Consider the following 18,268-nt stretch of genomic DNA (forward strand, 5'->3'; position numbering starts at 1 on the left):
TGGCACGTCGTCGTCTCTCTGAGCTTTGTCACCTCGCCAGATGGCCGAGACTACATCTGGGGCCTTTATTTCAGTGTACCCATTCAGGCGCTCGTGAAGTTGCACTGGGTAACGCGACAGGGTGTCGGCGTCTGCGTTTGACTTGCCTGGACGATATTTGACGGCGAAATGGAAGTCGGCTAACTCACCCACCCGCCGATGTCCAACTGCGTTCAACTTGGCCGTGCTCAATACGTAAGTCAGGGGATTATTATCAAGTGTATACGGTGAAGGTTGGTGCATAATAGAGACAATCTCTAAATTTATCACGGATTGCCCACTTTAATGCAAGGAGCTCGAGCTTGCCAGAATGCAGATGATAGTTTTTCTCAGCGGGCGTGAGTGTCCTTGAACTGTAAGCGATAACACAGAGTTTGTTTCCCTGTTGTTGATAGAGCACCGGCCCCAGACCTTCATTTGAAGTGTCGGTGTGAAGGACGAAGGGCAAATTAAAGTCTGGGTAGGCCAAGATGGGTGGACTGCTCAGCATGTCAACAAGGTGCGACAACAAGGCGCGACACCACGGCGCTGTGCTCCGGTGTCCTCTGGACAGGTGCTTTGGATGAGAGCTGGCCATTATTTTTGCCCTTAGGCTGGGTCTTCTTAGATCTAGTTGTGATGAGTTTCTAGCTAGACTCACTTGGGCCTTCTATGAGATTAAACAATGGCCTGGCTATCCTAGAAAAGTCTTGAATGAAGGTTCTATAATAGCCTCGAAACCCCAGGAGGGCTCTAACTTCTACCACATTCTTTGGCTCTCTATCCTTCAAATGGTGACCAGCTTCAAGATCTTTAGGGTGTATCTGGATACCTTCACTCGTCACTAGACGCCCTACATATCTTATCTTCTTTTTAAATAGTTCACATTTCGTTGGGCGTAGTTTAACACCATGCTCTCGTAGGCGGCGGAGCACTCGCCTCAGATCATCAACGTGGTCATGAAAGTTGTTGGAGTAACAGAGCACGTCGTCCAAATGTGGAGAGCAACACTCGTCCCTTAGGCCGTCAAGGACTCCCTCCATGTACCTTTGAAATGCGGCCGGGGGCCGTTGGTGAGGCCAAATGGGAGGCGGATCCACTTGTATAGCCCCCACGGCGTGCTAAAAGCGGTCACGTGTCTGCAACTCTCATCAACAAAACCCTGGTGGTGAGCCGAGTATTGAGAACCACGAGTAGTCCCCTCCCCCCCAGGTTGTCCAGCAGGCCCTGTGTGCGTGGAAGAGGGTGGCGGGTCGGGGACAGTTTTGCTGTTCACGCCCCGAAAGTCAACGCACAGACGCAAGGTCTTGTCTTTTTTTTTCTGACGCAGACCACCGGGGACGAGTAGGGTGAGGTGGACTTCCTGATCCAGCCATGGTTGAGCAGGTTTTGAACATAGTCCTTTACCTCTTTGTACAAGGGCTTAGGAACAGAGTTGTAGGATGCTTGGACTGGTGCTCCATCCTTTTAGGTGGATTGTCAGCTGCGAGTTTGGAATGCAACCGATGTCCGAGTCGTCCTTGGCAAACACACCTGACTCTTCATACAACATGTCGCTGACTATTTTTTGTTCATCCTCTTCCAGGTGCGATACGTCGACAGGTGGGTGCCATTTCTTTCCTGTCATGTTTTTAGTCTCACATTCATCACTCCTTTGTCTCTGATTATCTGTTTTTAGCTGCGCTGAGTTTACAGTGGGATGGCACGTTGTCTCTGAACCACCTGGAAAACAGTTAACTGGTTTCACTTCAGTAACTTCCTCCACAGCGCCTAGAACTGTTCTCTTTGTGAGGTGGATATCCTGCCTAGTGGGGTACTGAACAGGGATTTTTTTTTTTTTTAACAACTTTTGTGGACCCACTTGGAACATCGACCAAGGCTGGAAATAGCTCTAATCCCTCAGGACAGTTAAACAAAACATTGGGTTGAAAGAGCATAGCCCCACCCCTGGGCCATTCCTTTACTCTACACTTAACCTCACAAATCATTCCAGCAGGAATAGTTACACCTGTCTTCCCTGTTCTCACACTGCACTCAAACGCGGCCTCGTCACGGGTCAAGACTTGTAAAGCGGAAACTATAGCTGCCACTGCACTGTCACTGATGCTTAAAGCTTCTTTGAGTAAAGCAGAAACATCAATCTCATCCGGTTGTTCTTTGTTTGTTTCGATTATTTCCGCTAGGACATTTACTGCCTAAAAGTGGACAGCTTAGACAGTTATGACTGACTAATAATGGCACTTGTATGGTAACATGTCCATGATTTTTACTGCAGACCTTGAGCTCGACATCTGCCCATCCATCGAAGGGGACATCGGTGCCATTTGCGGCAGTAATCTCCAAAGATAGGTCTGAAAGTAGGGATTCGAGTGGCTGGATTTGAACATGGGGGGAGTACTTTTTTCCACCCAGGCTCTCCCCACCATAGTCCCTTGAGCTCCTGAGTCGAGTAACATCTGGAAAGAGACTCCATCGATGGCACGTGAGACCATACGTCGCTTTCCTATTAATTGTGCTAGCCGTTTTCCTTGGTTGTGGTGGACACGTTGTGTTTGTTATTTTAGAGTGACCGGCTAGTGGCGAGGGCTCCTCGGCTGTCTCGGTCACTGGCCGCCCCTCTCCGGTGACCTTATCCCGTTTCCCGAAATCTCCCTCTGCAGACAGCCGACGGCGCGATGTCCTGCTCGGCCACAAACAAAACAGTGAGGGTCAGCTCACTTTGCTCTGCTGTGCACAGTGACTGCATCGACCCCCGGTCTCGCATGTTGGTGCTGCGGGACGGCCTGCTGATGAACAAAGGTCCCCGGGCGTCACACTGTCTGCCGTTTTCACCATCTGGGCCACGTGTTTGGTCAGCGATGGCACTTGTGCAGTCAGTTCTCTGATAGCGGCACGATTAGCCTGTAACTCAGTGTCAACTTTAGCTCGCTTTATCCGAGTCGCTGCTGTCGAGCCGAGCTGCGTTAATAGTCGCTGGTCGGGTCTCAGCTGCCGTGCCTGGGCGTTTCAGTCTCTCTGCCTCCTCACTGGCAGACTTGGTGATTTGATCTAAAAGAAAGTCATCGCTAACCTGCAAATCAGTTAGGAGGGGTTTGAGGTCATGTCTAACGCGGGCTGTTTTTCTCATTTAACCCTCGGTATGGCGTGTGGAGGAAGGTACCTTGAACGAGCTTTTTTGTCGTGGCTCGACTCGGCACCAGGCCGTTGAGACTCAAACGAAACACGCCGTTTTAAACCCATGGTTCTGTACAAAAGCTGCTGCGGGCTCTCTTTGTCGCGCTGCTTAGCGTTACTTGGCTCTTGAAAAAGCTCGGCGCTATTTTCAACGTGCGCACGGGGGAACCGCTGTAGCTCACCAGCAGTCAAGTCACCTTTGTTTGTTCACATTTCTCTAAATGTACCGGGTTTGACGATCTTAATCGCACAGCGAATTACTTCTGACTCAGTAAAACCTTCCTGCACAAACCTTCATCTATTTTTTTTTTTTTTTTACAAAGATTACTGCAAGATATCTCAGAACCAACATCAGAGATTCGTCCACCGTGTAGCTTAAACTCTCTGCGGCGAAGCAGAGCTGCAAAAAAACCTTCAATACCCCGGGTCTTCCGACGCCGGAAGACGAACGCGCCCCACCAAGGGAAGCGCCGCCGACGCCTGCTGTGAGCGACTCGGCCGACGCTGTAGGCGACGGGAGTGAGTGGATGCTTCCGTCCACAATCGGTGGACGAGTTGGAACGTCTGTGGTCGGTGTCGTTGAAAGTCTGCCTGGACGATTGTGGTCACGGTGAGGTGGAGTGGAGCGTCGCTGTTGATGAGCTGTCACACGTGGCGTCTCGAGCGGTGTGGTCTCACTGGCTCCACCCTCTCCGGCACCTCGGCACAGCGTGTTGCTCGAGTAGATCGTCGAGGAGGAGGAGATGGGCCACACCGTCATCCTCCGGGGGCTCCCAATTTCTCGCCTCCGATGTAATCAACTATCGGGTCGTACAGCTCTGGTTCACTCGGGTCGTCAGCGTTGTGAGCTGCGCCACCATCTTCAAATCGAACTTTGCAACTGTCACCGGCTGACTTGCACTTAAATCAGAAAGTCTCTTTTTGCGTCTTAAAAACCTTGCACCCGCCGTGGGTTGACAGTGGCTATGGTGACGGTACTCTGGTTGCCCCCGCTCTCTGGATGACAAGCCTTCCCCCGAAGCTTCGGACAGGAGGTTCACGTCGTTCAGCACCCACTTCACCGGGCGGGGACGCGAGTTCAGATCCCGGAGATTCCGTCTGCTGCGCCGCCAGCTGAGGAACTACAGGAGGAACCGGCAAGGGATGGCACTGTGGAGGAGGCAAGTTCAGAGGAGCAGGTAGACACAAGTGGGCTTGTCACAGAGCCATCAGAGGGGGAAGAGCCACCGGTGAGGAGGTCAACCCGAGCCATGAAACCTCGAGAAATGCTCACGAGTACCCGCCTCGGGCAGCCTTCATATCAGCCCTGGAGGCCCGGGAGCAAACCTGACGTTTGCCCGTGTCCCGTGCCCCGTGCCCCTTTTACCCAGCTGTTCATGGACCGTGTTATCTACCCTACACCAGTGTGGACATGTTAGACTTGTGACGACGTACACAGTGACTAAAGACATTTACCTGCACTGGTACAAGGACTGTGCATTGACCATCAAACTTTCTTGACTCTCGACTACTGGACGTTACGTGCGTTAGTTTGGTTCTGGATGTCCGGAGACATCTCTTGAAGCAGGGGGGAGTGTAATAGGTTGAAAACGCTGTAGCAAAGTTTTTTTGTTTTTATTATGAAACAGACACCGTTCTTATTTTTTGGAGATACCACTGAGGAAACTACGCTAACCGAGTGTACTTGAACGCATCGTGAAGTTTCCCTTCAAGCCCAATGTAGCGCGAGTCTGAATAAAATGGCGCCGGCTTGATGAAGACGTTACCTCATCGTATGTTTCTTCATCGCTCCACAAGTACTGTAAAATATGTTTACGACTCTTTAAGTTTACTGTCACACGAAGGTGAATATTTCAGGAACAACTTTGCTGTGTTTCGAGATGACTGTGATAGATGTGTGACGTCGGAGTGTGTAGCTAAACCGAGTGAATTAGCCGAGAGTAACGGCCGCGGTTAAGATGCCAGTTAGCCGTTACATGTAGTAAAGCGGGGTTGTGAATGTAATTTTGTGTAACTTTGATAAATGATTTTATATGCATATATACAGTGGTGTGAAAAAGTGTTTGCCCCCTTCCTGATTTTTTTTTTTTTTTGCATGTTTGTCACGCTTAAATGTTTTAGATCATCAAAGATAACACAAGTAAACACAAAATGCAGTTTTTATTATTATTAAGGGAGAAAAAAAAAAATCCAAACCCACATGGCCCTGTGTGAAAAAGTGTTTTGCCCCCTAAACCTAATAACCGGTTGGGCCACCCTTAGCAGCAACATCTGCAATCAAGCGTTTGCGATAACTTGCAATGAGTCTTTTACAGCTGTGGAGGAATTTTGGCCCCCTCATCTTTGCAGAGTTGTTGTAATTCAGCCACATTGGAGGGTTTTCCAGCACTGACCGCCTTTTTAAGGTCATGCCACAGCATCTCAATAGGATTCAGGTCAGGACTTTGACTAGGCCACTCCAAAGTCTTCATTTTGTTTTTCTTCAGCCATTCAGAGGTGGACTTGATGGTGTGTTTTGGATCATTGTCCTGCTGCAGAACCCGAGTTGGCTTCAGCTTGAAGTCACGAACAGACGGCCGGACATTCTCCTTCAAGATTTCTTTGATAGACAGTAGAATTCATGGTTCCATTTATCACAGCAAGTCTTCCAGGTCCTGAAGCAGCAAAACAGCCCCAGACCATCACACCACCACCACCATATTTTACTGTTGGTATGATGTTCTTTTTCTGAAATGCGGTGTTACTTTTATGCCAGATGTAACGGGACACACACCTTCCAAAAAGTTCAACTTTTGTCTTGTCAGTCCACAAAGTATTTCCCCAAAAGTTTTGGGGATCATCAAGATGTTTTCTGGCAAAAATGAGACGAGCCTTAATGTTCTTTTTGCTCAGCGGTGGTTTTGGTCTTGGAACTCTGCCATGCGGGTCATTTTTGCCCAGTCTCTTTCTTATGGTGGAGTCATGAACACTGACCTTAACTGAGACAAGTGAGGCCTGCAGTTCTTTGGATGTTGTCGTGGGGTCTCTTGTGACCTCTCGGATGAGTCGTCGCTGCGCTCTTGGGGTAATTTTGACCGGCCGGCCGCTCCTGGGAAGGTTCACCACTGTTCCATGTTTTCTCCATTTGTGGATAATGGCTCTCACTGTGGTTCGCTGGAGTCCCAAAGCTTTAGAAATGGCTTTATAACCTTTTCCAGACTGATAGATCTCAATTACTTTCTTTCTCATTTGTTCCTGAATTTCTTTGGATCTCTGCATGATGTCTGGCTTTTGAGGATCTTTTGGTCTACTTCACTTCAGGTCCTATTGAAGTGATTTCTTGATTGAGAACAGGTGTGGCAGTAACCAGGCCTCGGTGTGGCTGGAGAAATTGAACTCAGGTGTGATAAACCACAGTTAAGTTATGTTTTAACAGGAGGGGGCAAACACTTGTTCACACAGGGCCATGTGGCTTTTGATTTTTTTTTTCTCCCTTAATAATAAAAACCTTCATTTAAAAACTGCATTTTGTGTTTACTTGTGTTATCTTTGACTAATATTTAAATTTGTTTGATGATCTGAAACATTTAAGTGTGACAGACGTGCAAAAAAATTGGAAATCAGGAAGGGGGAAAACACTACGTATTTTCATGTTCCTTAAAATGTTACAGCTTTCAGTGTTTAGAAATGAGTTTCACCATAAAATGTTGTTCAGAGTTACTTTTGTATTGCTGTTCAGCCGTTGCCGCCACCAACCGCCATGTTGTGCTTTTTTGCCAACGGAGTACGAGTTGTTGTGATCTCTGGTATTTTTTTGATAGTCATACATTTTATTTGAGTAGCAGGAAGAATATTATTTATTTTTCTAATGACTGATATTTTATTTGCACTTTTCTGTATTTTCCTATTTTTTGAATACTAATGTACGAGTGTAGCATAGGAAAATATTTTGATATAGAGTCAATAAAATGGCGCTGGCTTGATGAAGACGTCACCTCATCGTATGTTTCTTCATTGATCCGCAGTGAACCACAGATCCACAGTGCTGTTCAGCCTGTGGGTCACATGTTACCGGTCCAGACACCCCTAGGTCTGGCGCCGGTTACGTTTTCACGTTGGCAATAGTATCGACTCAGCTCGCTTGGAGCCCCGATGGATGCGTTTCCAAAAATTGTAACAAGTACTATCGACAACTTTTGCTCATCGGAAAACCAGAAAAGCGAGCTAAGCCGAGTCGGTGCCAGCAGTGAAACAGGCGCGTCTTACAGTATCCTGCAAGTCCTCAGTCTGACCAACAGATGAATTATAGCAGGATGAAAAGCTCAATAAGGCACACAAAGGTACATGGATACATAATATCAGCAATTAACAGCACTGGAAACATTTTTTTTTTTTTTTGTATTTACAGTCAAATCCAGCTAAAGCTGTTCAAAAAGTTGTGATGGTAAACATTAACATATTGTGTGCTACTGTGCAGATTTACATGATTAAAAAGCTAGAAGTACACACTATTGGAAAACTGCTGTATTTTAGCAAGATTTACATAAGACATACAAAGGTTCATAATTCTCCTTGTGTAATCTTATAGTCATATAATATATGGTGTACTAACAAATTATCTAAAAAAAAAAATAGAGTTTTCACAGTTTAAAATACAACAGTAAATCAGAACACTACTGTCAATGAAAAATTGGCCTTTATTAGCACTGAGCCCCACTTGGAGCGAGATGGCTTGCTCTATGTAAACATGTACAGAGATTAAATATGACTGTGTTAAAAAAAAAAAAAAAAAAAAAAGTTGCTCAATATACTGCTATTGAAAATTACAATTAGATTCTCGTAAATGTACTCATGACAAAACACTCTTTGAAGCAACTACACAGGCAATGCAGGCACATGAGGTGGTAAATTTACCCCCCCGGGGTGGGGGACATGTTCCGGGGGACACAGACCCCCACAATCATCTCTCTGTTAACGACGACACCGCATAGCGCGCTGCACTGTGGTCAACGTCTTTCAGATTGTGAAACCATGCGGAGCGGGGGACTCCAACCAACCAGCACAGAGAGATTTTCAGTGATCCTCCCGAGCTAACGAGACACCGTAAAAGAATCCCGTGAAGAATTTACCTCGCGCGTCTCTTCTTCGCTTGACAGTGGCCTTTCCGCTTTCTTACCACCGAGTCACCACGAGCGGCGGATCGTCAAAGTCCTCCCCGCCCCGTATGCGACATTCCCTCCCACGATGCTCCGCTGACCTTTCAATTCTGGATGAGCACGCAGCAGGATGACCATCCAAAACTTGTACTATCTGCAGAACAGGATAAAGACAAGAAAAGAATGCACATAATCTACGAGGGAAGATTTATTTTTGATTTTATTCCCCTCCCCCCCCCCGAGAGATTTTCTCAGTCGCTCGAGCGCAAAAAGAAGAAAGAAAAATGAACATTTCACTCCATGACTATTTGGACAGTTCCATATTTTTCACCTTGGCGCTACTTCAGCACGAGTTTCAATCATAAGTATAAATTTAGTACATTGACGTGTTAGTCTAAAGGATTTTTGAGGACGTCCACGTCCAGAGCCCTTCTGATCCGTTATTCTTCATTTTTAATATAATTCAACAGGATAGTAAATATGCAGACCAGGCAAGCATTTCTTTGGGGTGGAATGTTTTTGACTGATAAAGTCAGTCGTCTGACCTCAGTCCAAACTGAGCATATGTTTCACTGATAAAGGCCAGACTGAAGGCAAAAAAAAACCCAACCAAATAAACCAAAAAGTAAAGGTGGCTTTACTACAGGCCTGCCAGGTCAGTTTCCTGATGTCTGTGAGTCTTGGATATCAGTCAGTCATCATTTGCATTCACATATTAAAGTTAGCCTGTTGTGGTTTTTGACCACTAGTGGCGCTATTGAGTAATGATTTATAAGTGGGTTATGAGTTTGTTTGTTGTTGTGCTCGTGCACATCCATGCTGGTTAAATTAAAACCATTTAACCCGGTACCACAGCAGAGCATGAAATACGAGCGTCAGTCCACTGCAGGATACCGTGTCAGTGTCACGTTTTGCCTCGCCTGGGTGGAAAAAGTAAGGTGACTTAGGTTTTGCCACCCAAAAACTAAAGTGTTTGGATTGTGAAAATATGACTTGGTTAGGGTTATACCAAAACTGCTTGGTCAGGGTTCGGAAAAGATCATGATTTTGGTTAAAAAAAAAAAAAAGTACGATTATGTAAATAATAAGTAAGTTACTTCATGATAACAGGCTGAACTCGTCCAATTATCAGCCAGTAATGGTGCTTTTTTTTTTTTTTTTTTTTTTTTTTTTTTTACAAGAAACTCCACAAAGCACCTTTGAACATAAAGATCTTATTAAAAAAATTAAAAAAATAAATAATGTTTGAAGGCCTCTAGTTCTATATGCTGGAGTACAGAGAAGACATTACAAACTACATGTGATCAGTTGAACTACGTCACCACACTTGAATAACTGAAATATTATCACTTACAATTCTGTGTCCTCGATGCAGTCAGGGTCCTCTATGGTCTCCAGCCGTCTCTTGCAGGCATCCAAGATCTTTTTCCTCGTCCCCAAGGGGATATGAATGCTCTTCAGGTCATGGTCAGAGCACAGCAACAGCGCCGCAAGGTCAATCTTCTCCCTCTTGAAGATGGAGAAAAACTCGCTCATGCTCTGCGTGGCGAGGAAGACGTCCAGAGGGCTCGAGTCGAGCTCGTCGTCGTCGTCCAGCCCTAGCTCGACTTCCTCCCAAGGCAAGTCCTCCACGTTTCTCTCCTGCAGGCTGCGTGCGCTGCCAATGCTGTCTTCATCCAGACTTGGGTATTGCTGAAGCCGACTGCGTAAACGCACATCGTTGCCCGACCGGTACGTGCTGGCTGGACCTCGACCGCCAAGGTCAAACATCCCCCCACTCACATAGTTCCTTCGAAAGACCATGGTGCCGAGACCGGGTCGGTTGAACAAGGAATCGTGCCCGGAGTCGGTGCTGATCTCGGAGTAATCCACGTCCGGCCCGTGGAGGTCCGGCTCGCTCATGGCACGTGAAATGGCGTCGTCGTTGTCTCGGGGGAACATGTCACGAACGTTGACCCGGCTGCGGTCCTTTGGGCTGATGTAAGCTCCTTGTTTGACAAACATGACATCGTTTCCCAGCTGAAGCCCAGAGAGGGAGCGCACGCTCTTCCTTCCGTCTTCGTAGATTTTAAAGGTGCCGTCTCCTTGTTTCCTCCTCTCCAGCTTTTTCTGGATTTTTGTCTTCCCTCGGTTCGTGGCATGGAGAGTCACCTAGCGGGACAAGAATAACGCAGCGATGAGGCACAATCACAAATCAAAGGATGACATTTGAAAGATTTTTTTTGTTGTTGTTGTTGCATATTTCACATTAGCCCCGACAAAAGTTTGATTTGTATTTTTGCTGTTGGTATTAGTTGATGTACGTGCTTTGAAATGTGTAGACGTCCTAGAGGCGTCCGTGTGTTTTAACAGTTGACCACTTTGCTTTCCGATTCAAATGATCTCAACAACTACTGGGCCGACTGCCAGATACTCAAGTTAAAGATTAATGCTAACCTGAGAATATGGCACGCTGACTGTGGCTGCGTTGAAGTTGCGTAGCTTGTTGCTAATAGAGCTGCCGGTGTAACTGGAAAAGCTCATGACATCTGATGCCGAGGCCTCGGAGGCCTCCTTGTGAAACTTTCGCTCCATACGTTTGTGGTGCTTCTTCTGCATCTTCACGCACTCTTTCATTCGGCGCTCGGCATCACGAAACGCCCGGTCCTTCAGCTTGCCCACCAGTTTGGGATTGAGGCCCGTCTGCTTGGTAGCAATGGAATCCAGGTAGCGGACGCAGTCCATGTGGTTCTTAGTGGCGGCCATGTCCAACGGTGTGTGATAGTCATTGTCCAGGCACCATATGTTGGCACCGAAAGACACCAGAAAGAAAAGGCAGTTGTGGTGACCATTGGCAGCTGCCAGGTGGAGTGGCGTGTTCCCCCATATGTCACACTTGTCTGGGTTTCCTCTGTAGGCCACAAGAAAGATGTTAGACACAACTGTTGACTCAGGAAAAATAATTGATTTCATAAATATTTCCATCCCCGTTCAGACCGAGATAGTTTCTGGATAAAGGTTGATCTTCTTCCTGGCTGCTGTTTGGGCGACTCACTCGTGAGGAGGAATGCGATTTTTGGATTGTTTTCAGCACTGACCTACCATCCGTGGGTTGTTCATGGGACCTTATTTAATCATTTAAAGTCTAAATACCACATTGCCTTTTCAGAAAAAACAAAAAAACAAAAAACCCATTGACCTTCCGTAGGGATCGAACCATTTTAAAAGGCTGCGACTAATTGAAAATAGGTCGGTGTGATTTCAAAAAGATGGTCCACGAGGAATTCAATATTACGGGAGGGCCATAGTTAAAAACACGAGCAACGTTTACTCGACCCGTCGGCCCGCGACCTCAGTGTTACCTCTGTGTGTGTGTGGCACTGTTGCTGCCGGTCTGTAATATGAGCACGGGCTTGCCAGCGCTACAGTTACACTACCTGTATCCTGTTTCAGGGGAGGCGCCCGACTCAAAAAGCACAATTGTGCATGGCTGGTGATGTCATACTGAATTCCTGAAGTCAAACCTCACAGTATTACAGCTGGCTTCATGACTTGGAGGTCAGATGAGTGTGAAGCTTTCTTGCTGTGTACTTAGTTCCTACAATAAAGCAAATATGCAAATCTATTAAAGTTTATGTTTGCTCACCACCAACCTTTTGTTCAGACTAGTCATTCATAAAGCGGGTCACTCATATTTGGTCATTTTCAAAGGAAAATGGGATTTATTCCTTACACACATCTTATTTTTGGCCACCGCAAATGAATATTACTGACACAGTCTAAGCTTAAAATGTCTGCAATTGATATTTTTCGTTTCGTCTCTGGTGTCTCACCCACAGTATTTATATGCTCACTGAACTGTCTTGTGTCTTGCTCGTGTCCTCCAATGCAGCCACATACAGACTGCTGAATATTTGATGCAAAGGACGTGAAGCTACTGTCAAAGGGCAGATGTATTATTGATGCGCGGCGTTGTAAGGTTTTCACGGGGAAAGTGTGCCAGACCTGCCAGACCAAAGTCGAGCAGCGATTAGCGAAGTCCCACTCTGATTTCAGCCCCCTGCCCTATTTTGCCTGGACTGGATTTGTTGTAGATGGTCAGAAAGAAAAAGCCAGTTTAGAACTGAGGTGAACTGCAGTTCATGAGTGCTCCTCAGTGTGCACGATGGACTGTAGGTGGCAAACGGCCCAGAAAGCAGCAATAAAAAATAAAAAAACCCCACTGTGAACACTGCTTAAATAAATGAAGAAACATAAAGGGCTGTAAACTGAGAGATAAGAGAAATTAGCTATGTTTAATTTCTTTATTGGGATAATTTATCACTTTCTGAGCTCCGATTTTAGAACACGCTTGCCGTTGTGAGGGAACATCGAACAAGATAGCTTTATGTGTCATAATTTATTTCCGTCCCAGTAAAATGCTGACCACAGCAGTCACAAGTCTGCTCACATATCCCTCGCCTGCTCTTTATCACATTATGGGCCGTCTGCGTCCTCCTTCCTATGACAGTTTCAAGTCCCCCCAGTGTAATATACTTGCCAAATATAGCCGGCGTGACATCTTTCCCATGTTAAGCAGCATTAAACGTCTTTTCATTACATCAGAGATGAGTTATTACAGCTATTCATGTTTAAATGATGTACCGCATGTCAATCGGTAGTTTATGTCAGCTGCTATCAATAGAGCTTAGGTACAGTGGGTACGGAAAGTATTCAGACCCCTTTAAATTTTTCACTCTCTGTTTCATTGCAGCCATTTGCTAAAATCAAAAAAGTTCATTTTATTTCTCATTAATGTACACTCAGCACCCCATCTTGACAGAAAAAAACAGAAACGTAGAAATTTGTGCAAATTTATTCAAAAAGAAAAACTGAAATATCACATGGTCATAAGTATTCAGACCCTTTGCTGTGACACTCATATTTAACTCACATGCTGTCCATTTCTTCTGATCCTCCTTGAGATGGTTCTACTCCTTCATTGGAGTCCAGCTGTGTTTAATTAAACTGATTGGACTTGATTAGGAAAGGCACACACCTGTCTATATAAGACCTTACAGCTCACAGTGCATGTCAGAGCAAATGAGAATCATGAGGTCGAAGGAACTGTCCAAGGAGCTCAGAGACAGAATTGTGGCAAGGCACAGATCTGGCCAAGGTTACAAAATAATTTCTGCAGCACTCAAGGTTCCTAAGAGCACAGTGGCCTCCATAATCCTTAAATGGAAGAAGTTTGGGACGACCAGAACTCTTCTTAGACCTGGCCGTCCAGCCAAACTGAGCAATCGTGGGAGAAGAGCCTTGGTGAGAGAGGTAAAGAAGAACCCAAAGATCACTGTGGCTGAGCTCCAGAGATGCAGTAGGGAGATGGGAGAAAGTTCCACAAAGTCAACTATCACTGCAGCCCTCCACCAGTCGGGGCTTTATGGCAGAGTGGCCCGACGGAAGCCTCTCCTCAGTGCAAGACATATGAAAACCCGCATAGAGTTTGCCAAAAAAACACATGAAGGACTCCCAGACTATGAGAAATAAGATTCTCTGGTCTGATGAGACCAAGATTGAACTTTTTGGCGTTAATTCTAAGCGGTATGTGTGGAGAAAACCAGGCACTGCTCATCACCTGCCCAATACAATCCCAACAGTGAAACATGGTGGTGGCAGCATCATGCTATGGGGGTGTTTTTCAGCTGCAGGGACAGGACGACTGGTTGCAATTGAAGGAAAGATGAATGCGGCCAAGTACAGAGATATCCTGGAAGAAAACCTCTTCCTGAGTGCTCTGGACCTCAGACTGGGCCGAAGGTTCACCTTCCAACAAGACAATGACCCTAAGCACACAGCTAAAATAACAAAGGAGTGGCTTCGGAACAACTCTGTGACCATTCTTGACTGGCCCAGCCAGAGCCCTGACCTAAACCCAATTGAGCATCTCTGGAGAGACCTGAAAATAGCTGTCCACCAACGTTCACCATCCAACCTGACGGAACTGGAGAGGATCTGCAAGGAAGAACGGCAGAGGATCCCCAAATCCAGGTGTGAAAAGCTTGTTGCATCATTCCCAAGAAGACTCATGGCTGTACGAGCTCAAAAGGGTGCTTCTACTCAATACTGAGCAAAGGGTCTGAATACTTATGACCATGTGATATTTCAGTTTTTCTTTTTTAATAAATTTGCACAAATTTCTACATTTCTGTTTTTTTCTGTCAAGATGGGGTGCTGAGTGTACATTAATGAGAAATAAAATGAACTTTTTTGATTTTAGCAAATGGCTGCAATGAAACAAAGAGTGAAAAATGTAAAGGGGTCTGAATACTTTCTGTACCCACTGTATGTACTTAGCAACTGAATGTCAACAAAGCCTTGTTTGCAATTATTTCGTGGGAAATAGTGAATTTATAGATGATAGTCTTTACTCTGTTTGCTGCTCACCTGTTTCAGGAAAAAAAAAAAAAGAAACTTTTAAAAATAAATGTTTTTAACATTTCTTTAGTACTGAAGGTTTACATTCTATCAACTAAACAATGATGAACCATGCTGGCCCTCTAAGACTTTATTCAATTAACCAGATTCATAATGGGCCCCTTTTTTTCTGGCTGACATAAACCAGGTCAACCAGACATGGTGAGAGATGGGGCTGTTGTGTGTGAATACAAATCACATTTGCACATTCTGCTGAAGTATGAACAACATTTGTAACATCATACCGTCAACTACAATCATGTTATTTGCCGTTAATTTAATAAACCATTTTCCTGCTCTTGTAATGAGATTATGAAATTAGTGATTGTGCAATAACAGGCAATGCCTCTCCATAATAGACCAAAGCAAACAATTGAAAGTCTATTTCAACTAACAGTGATTTAGTTGTGGAATATAACTCTTGTCTGCCGTTATGTCTATTTAATAAGAAATACTAAATCGGACAATTCTGAACTGCTGATCCTCGAATGAACTGATCTTTTAACCTCGGCCTGTGGCCTCGCGATATGGCCTTCAATTTTACACAGTCAATACTTCTACATAACTTTAAAAATGACAAACTATCTTCTACCGTGATGTCTTTGTCATGATCAAAGTATATAACTTCCAGACGGTGCTTATAAGGGTTGCAGCGCCATCACAATGTTATAAGAACACAAACAATATTTAATTAATCTGTCTAAAACATGATGTGGCTCACAAAGCTGAATACAGAGATTTTTTTTTTTTTTTTTTTTTTCTGGAAATACAGTGTCTAGCCCAACGTGTGCATTTTTCCCCACACATGGCCCAACAGTATCATGTTACTACAGTTTATTTGTTCCACACTTCTTTCTTTTTTTTTTTTTTTAAATCCAGGAGCAAAGCCTGAGGTTATTGTGTTGTGTCAGGAGCTGTCCTGAACTCAAGGAATGAATGCAACTTGTAAAACGCTGATCTCCGTTGTTAGTGTTTTATTGTTACTGCACGAGCACAGACTTTTTACACGTTTGGCCCGCAAAACACCTTTAAGTAGTATAAAATATCGTTTTACTCTGTGTTGTAAAATCAAGGTAAATTAAATGATTTATTTTTTTTTTAACTGGAATTTGTTTGGAATACGAGTGGGGTATATATATATATATTATTTTATTTTTTTATTTGTTCTAAAATGGTGTTATTACCCTGTATTATCTGACTGGAGATAGGTGACCTGTTTGTGAATTGTAGGTGCCGTCTAACGTTTCGCTCACACGCTCTCGTAAATCGTACCCACCCCCTCGCCGCGATCAGCCGCAGAGCCTCCAGGTTGCCGTGATAAGCAGCCCATAAGGTCGGTGTCATGCCATCCTCGTCCGGAGCGTTCAGATCCTTCCGAGTGGCCTCCCTCAGCAGGTCCAGGTAGCCGTCCCGGGCCGCCTTGTGGTACCTGTCATTCATGGTGCGCAATTAATCCACCCTGCTCGACTCCATTCCGTTTTAACAACACCGCCACCGCCACCATCATCGCCGTCGCCGTCGTCGCCGTCACGCGGGCGTGTGGCGGAAGCAGACCGGGAGGAGGGTTTTGTGTCCCGCCGTTCACCGGGAGCCGGTTGGTCGCTTCTGATCATGAGGGATCGCGAAGGAGCGCACGGCGGAGCGCGTCGGTGGTATCCAGGGACGCAAACGGAGGCACATTAGTGCGGGGAACAGTGCTCCCGGTGGCAGAGAGTAGCCCAAAACAGCGAGCACCCCGATCTGTTCTTTGAACAACAGCTCCCCGAAACAGACACAGTCCGGGCATATCTGACAGTGATTCCCCAAACTATAGCCACACTTACCAAAAATGTCTTTATAAAGACCTTCGGGAGTGTGTGATCAAGTTGTTCTTGTTTATAGCCTGTAATGTGTTTGAGATTCTCATTAATGACTTTAAAAAGACATCATTCTTTGATATGTTGAAATAGTACTACTTTACAGTGCTTATTTAAACTTTAAATGAGCCTACAGCAGACACTTGGAGGAGAGACTTATACCTGCTGCTTTAATGTGCTGCTACCAAACATACCACATCATGTTATAAAATCTGAAAACATTGATTTAGCTGGCCTTCTTTTTCTCACAGATGTGTTCGTCACACCGTAAAATAAACCTCAATAAATGCAAATGCAAAATGATCCACGACAGCAAATAACCAGGAAGCATAAAAGGAATCAGGAAATATAAAAGTATTTCCCGTACTTCCGTGTTATTTCTGTGACCGTAACACAGTGATTCAAAGTGACTCTGCCCGTTAATTGACTTTTCTTGTTCTTCTGAATAAACCATTGTTCTCACTTCCATCGCTGGAGAGAAATGCCAGTGCAGACAAAGAATGATGTCACGAGTACAAGGGAGTGTTGCAATAAAGGAGTACTTCTGCTCTCGGCCCCACCCTGTTGAGAAATATACAAATATTAGCCTAAATGCTGATCCAGAAATCTCAAGACAGGTTGAAACTTTCACGACAATAGGCACAGGTAGTTAACAGGCTTTTCATGTACTACACCTCAGGCAATTCGGTTGGGGGGGGGGACAGAAGCCCGTGTCTTTTATCGAGCCGTGAAACGCATTAAAGAACCCAAAGTATTGCCTTCAAGCACCGAATCAAACAGACAAGCGAGTAACAGATGCTACACCTATTAAGAGAACTGAAATGACATTTAGATGGAGAGGCGTAGCTGCATGTGGTCAGCATGCGGATTTGATGGTTGATATTACATACAGTTTTGTTTTCCCTAACTTTGTGATGCATTTTGTGCGTGCTGTTATGATTTTTTTTATAGCCAAAAATTGATTGCGTTCATATAAAAAGTTGTTTTCATCTAAAAAAGAATTGCTGTTCATCTGAAAAGGAACCGGTTTCTTGTATTTTGGAATTTGTCAGAAGACGTTTTTCCTGGTAAAGTTCAAAAGATGTTTTGAACTTTACATGGATATTTTGTGCAAAACATGCTGTGTTTGGTAATAATATGGTGTTGACAACAGATTTATTGACATTTATGACTCTTTGTACAATAAACCACGATGTAATTTCGAGGCTTATAAAAGCCGTCAGGGCTCCGACTGCTCTCAGGGTCACACTCCATCGGGAAAGCTTACAGGTATCCTCTCGCCACCGCTTTTTTTTTAGCTCAACTTTGGTAATCGTTAAGACTTACGACGGTGTTATTATACAACTGTTTTACCTGTCCCGATGTTGTTCCTAATTTTATGACAGATGGAGAGGGACACTGGTGATGACGTGAAGAAAATAGCACAGCTAATCCATGTAAAGATGTTTGTGCGCAGTCCCACTGTAAACGGCACCTTTAACTCGTACAAAAGCGTAGCCAGAAGAGGAGGAAATGCAATCCTTTCTGTTGATTTGATACGGCTCTTTTGTGTTTGCACTGCCAGGGTGACAATTATGCTGATTTAGCAGTCGTGGCAAGGTGTCATTTGGGCGCGATCTCCCTTCACCGGGAGCCTGTGAGTGGGTG

At 45.0% G+C, this 18,268-nt stretch overlaps 1 protein-coding gene across 2 annotated transcripts; it reads right to left on the reverse strand.

Annotated features, from left to right (window-relative positions):
• Nucleotides 1-8,283: 8,283 nt before the first annotated feature.
• On the reverse strand, nt 8,284-16,408 carry ush1ga (Usher syndrome 1Ga (autosomal recessive)). Of its 2 annotated transcripts, XM_069702880.1 has the most exons (4): nt 16,042-16,408; nt 10,764-11,217; nt 9,682-10,478; nt 8,284-8,481 (listed from the first exon to the last, which is right to left on the reverse strand). In XM_069702880.1, the coding sequence occupies exons 1-4, from the start codon at nt 16,203-16,205 to the stop codon at nt 8,478-8,480; spliced, it is 1,419 nt and encodes a 472-aa protein (XP_069558981.1). In that variant the 5' UTR covers nt 16,206-16,408; the 3' UTR covers nt 8,284-8,477. The 2 variants fall into 2 exon arrangements, with proteins under 2 accessions (XP_069558981.1, XP_069558982.1); XM_069702881.1 differs by lacking the exon at nt 8,284-8,481 and having other exon boundaries at nt 9,678-10,478.
• Nucleotides 16,409-18,268: the final 1,860 nt, after the last annotated feature.

This window comes from Brachyistius frenatus, unplaced genomic scaffold, assembly GCF_029030835.1.
Source record: "Brachyistius frenatus isolate BFR_SWC_R1_liver_20210118 unplaced genomic scaffold, ASM2903083v1 Contig_43, whole genome shotgun sequence".
Classification (NCBI taxonomy): Eukaryota; Metazoa; Chordata; class Actinopteri; family Embiotocidae; genus Brachyistius; species Brachyistius frenatus.

Bases quoted from the DNA above. Each gene is read 5' to 3' on its own strand.
- ush1ga (XM_069702880.1), bottom strand. From the start codon at position 16,205: ATGAATGACAGGTACCACAAGGCGGCCCGGGACGGCTACCTGGACCTG. The intron at 11,218-16,041 runs GTGGGTACGATT...TGTGGCCTACAG, and splicing joins CGGCTGATCGCGGCGAGGGG to AGGAAACCCAGACAAGTGTG. The intron at 10,479-10,763 runs GTTAGCATTAAT...TTGTCCCGCTAG, and splicing joins TCAGCGTGCCATATTCTCAG to GTGACTCTCCATGCCACGAA.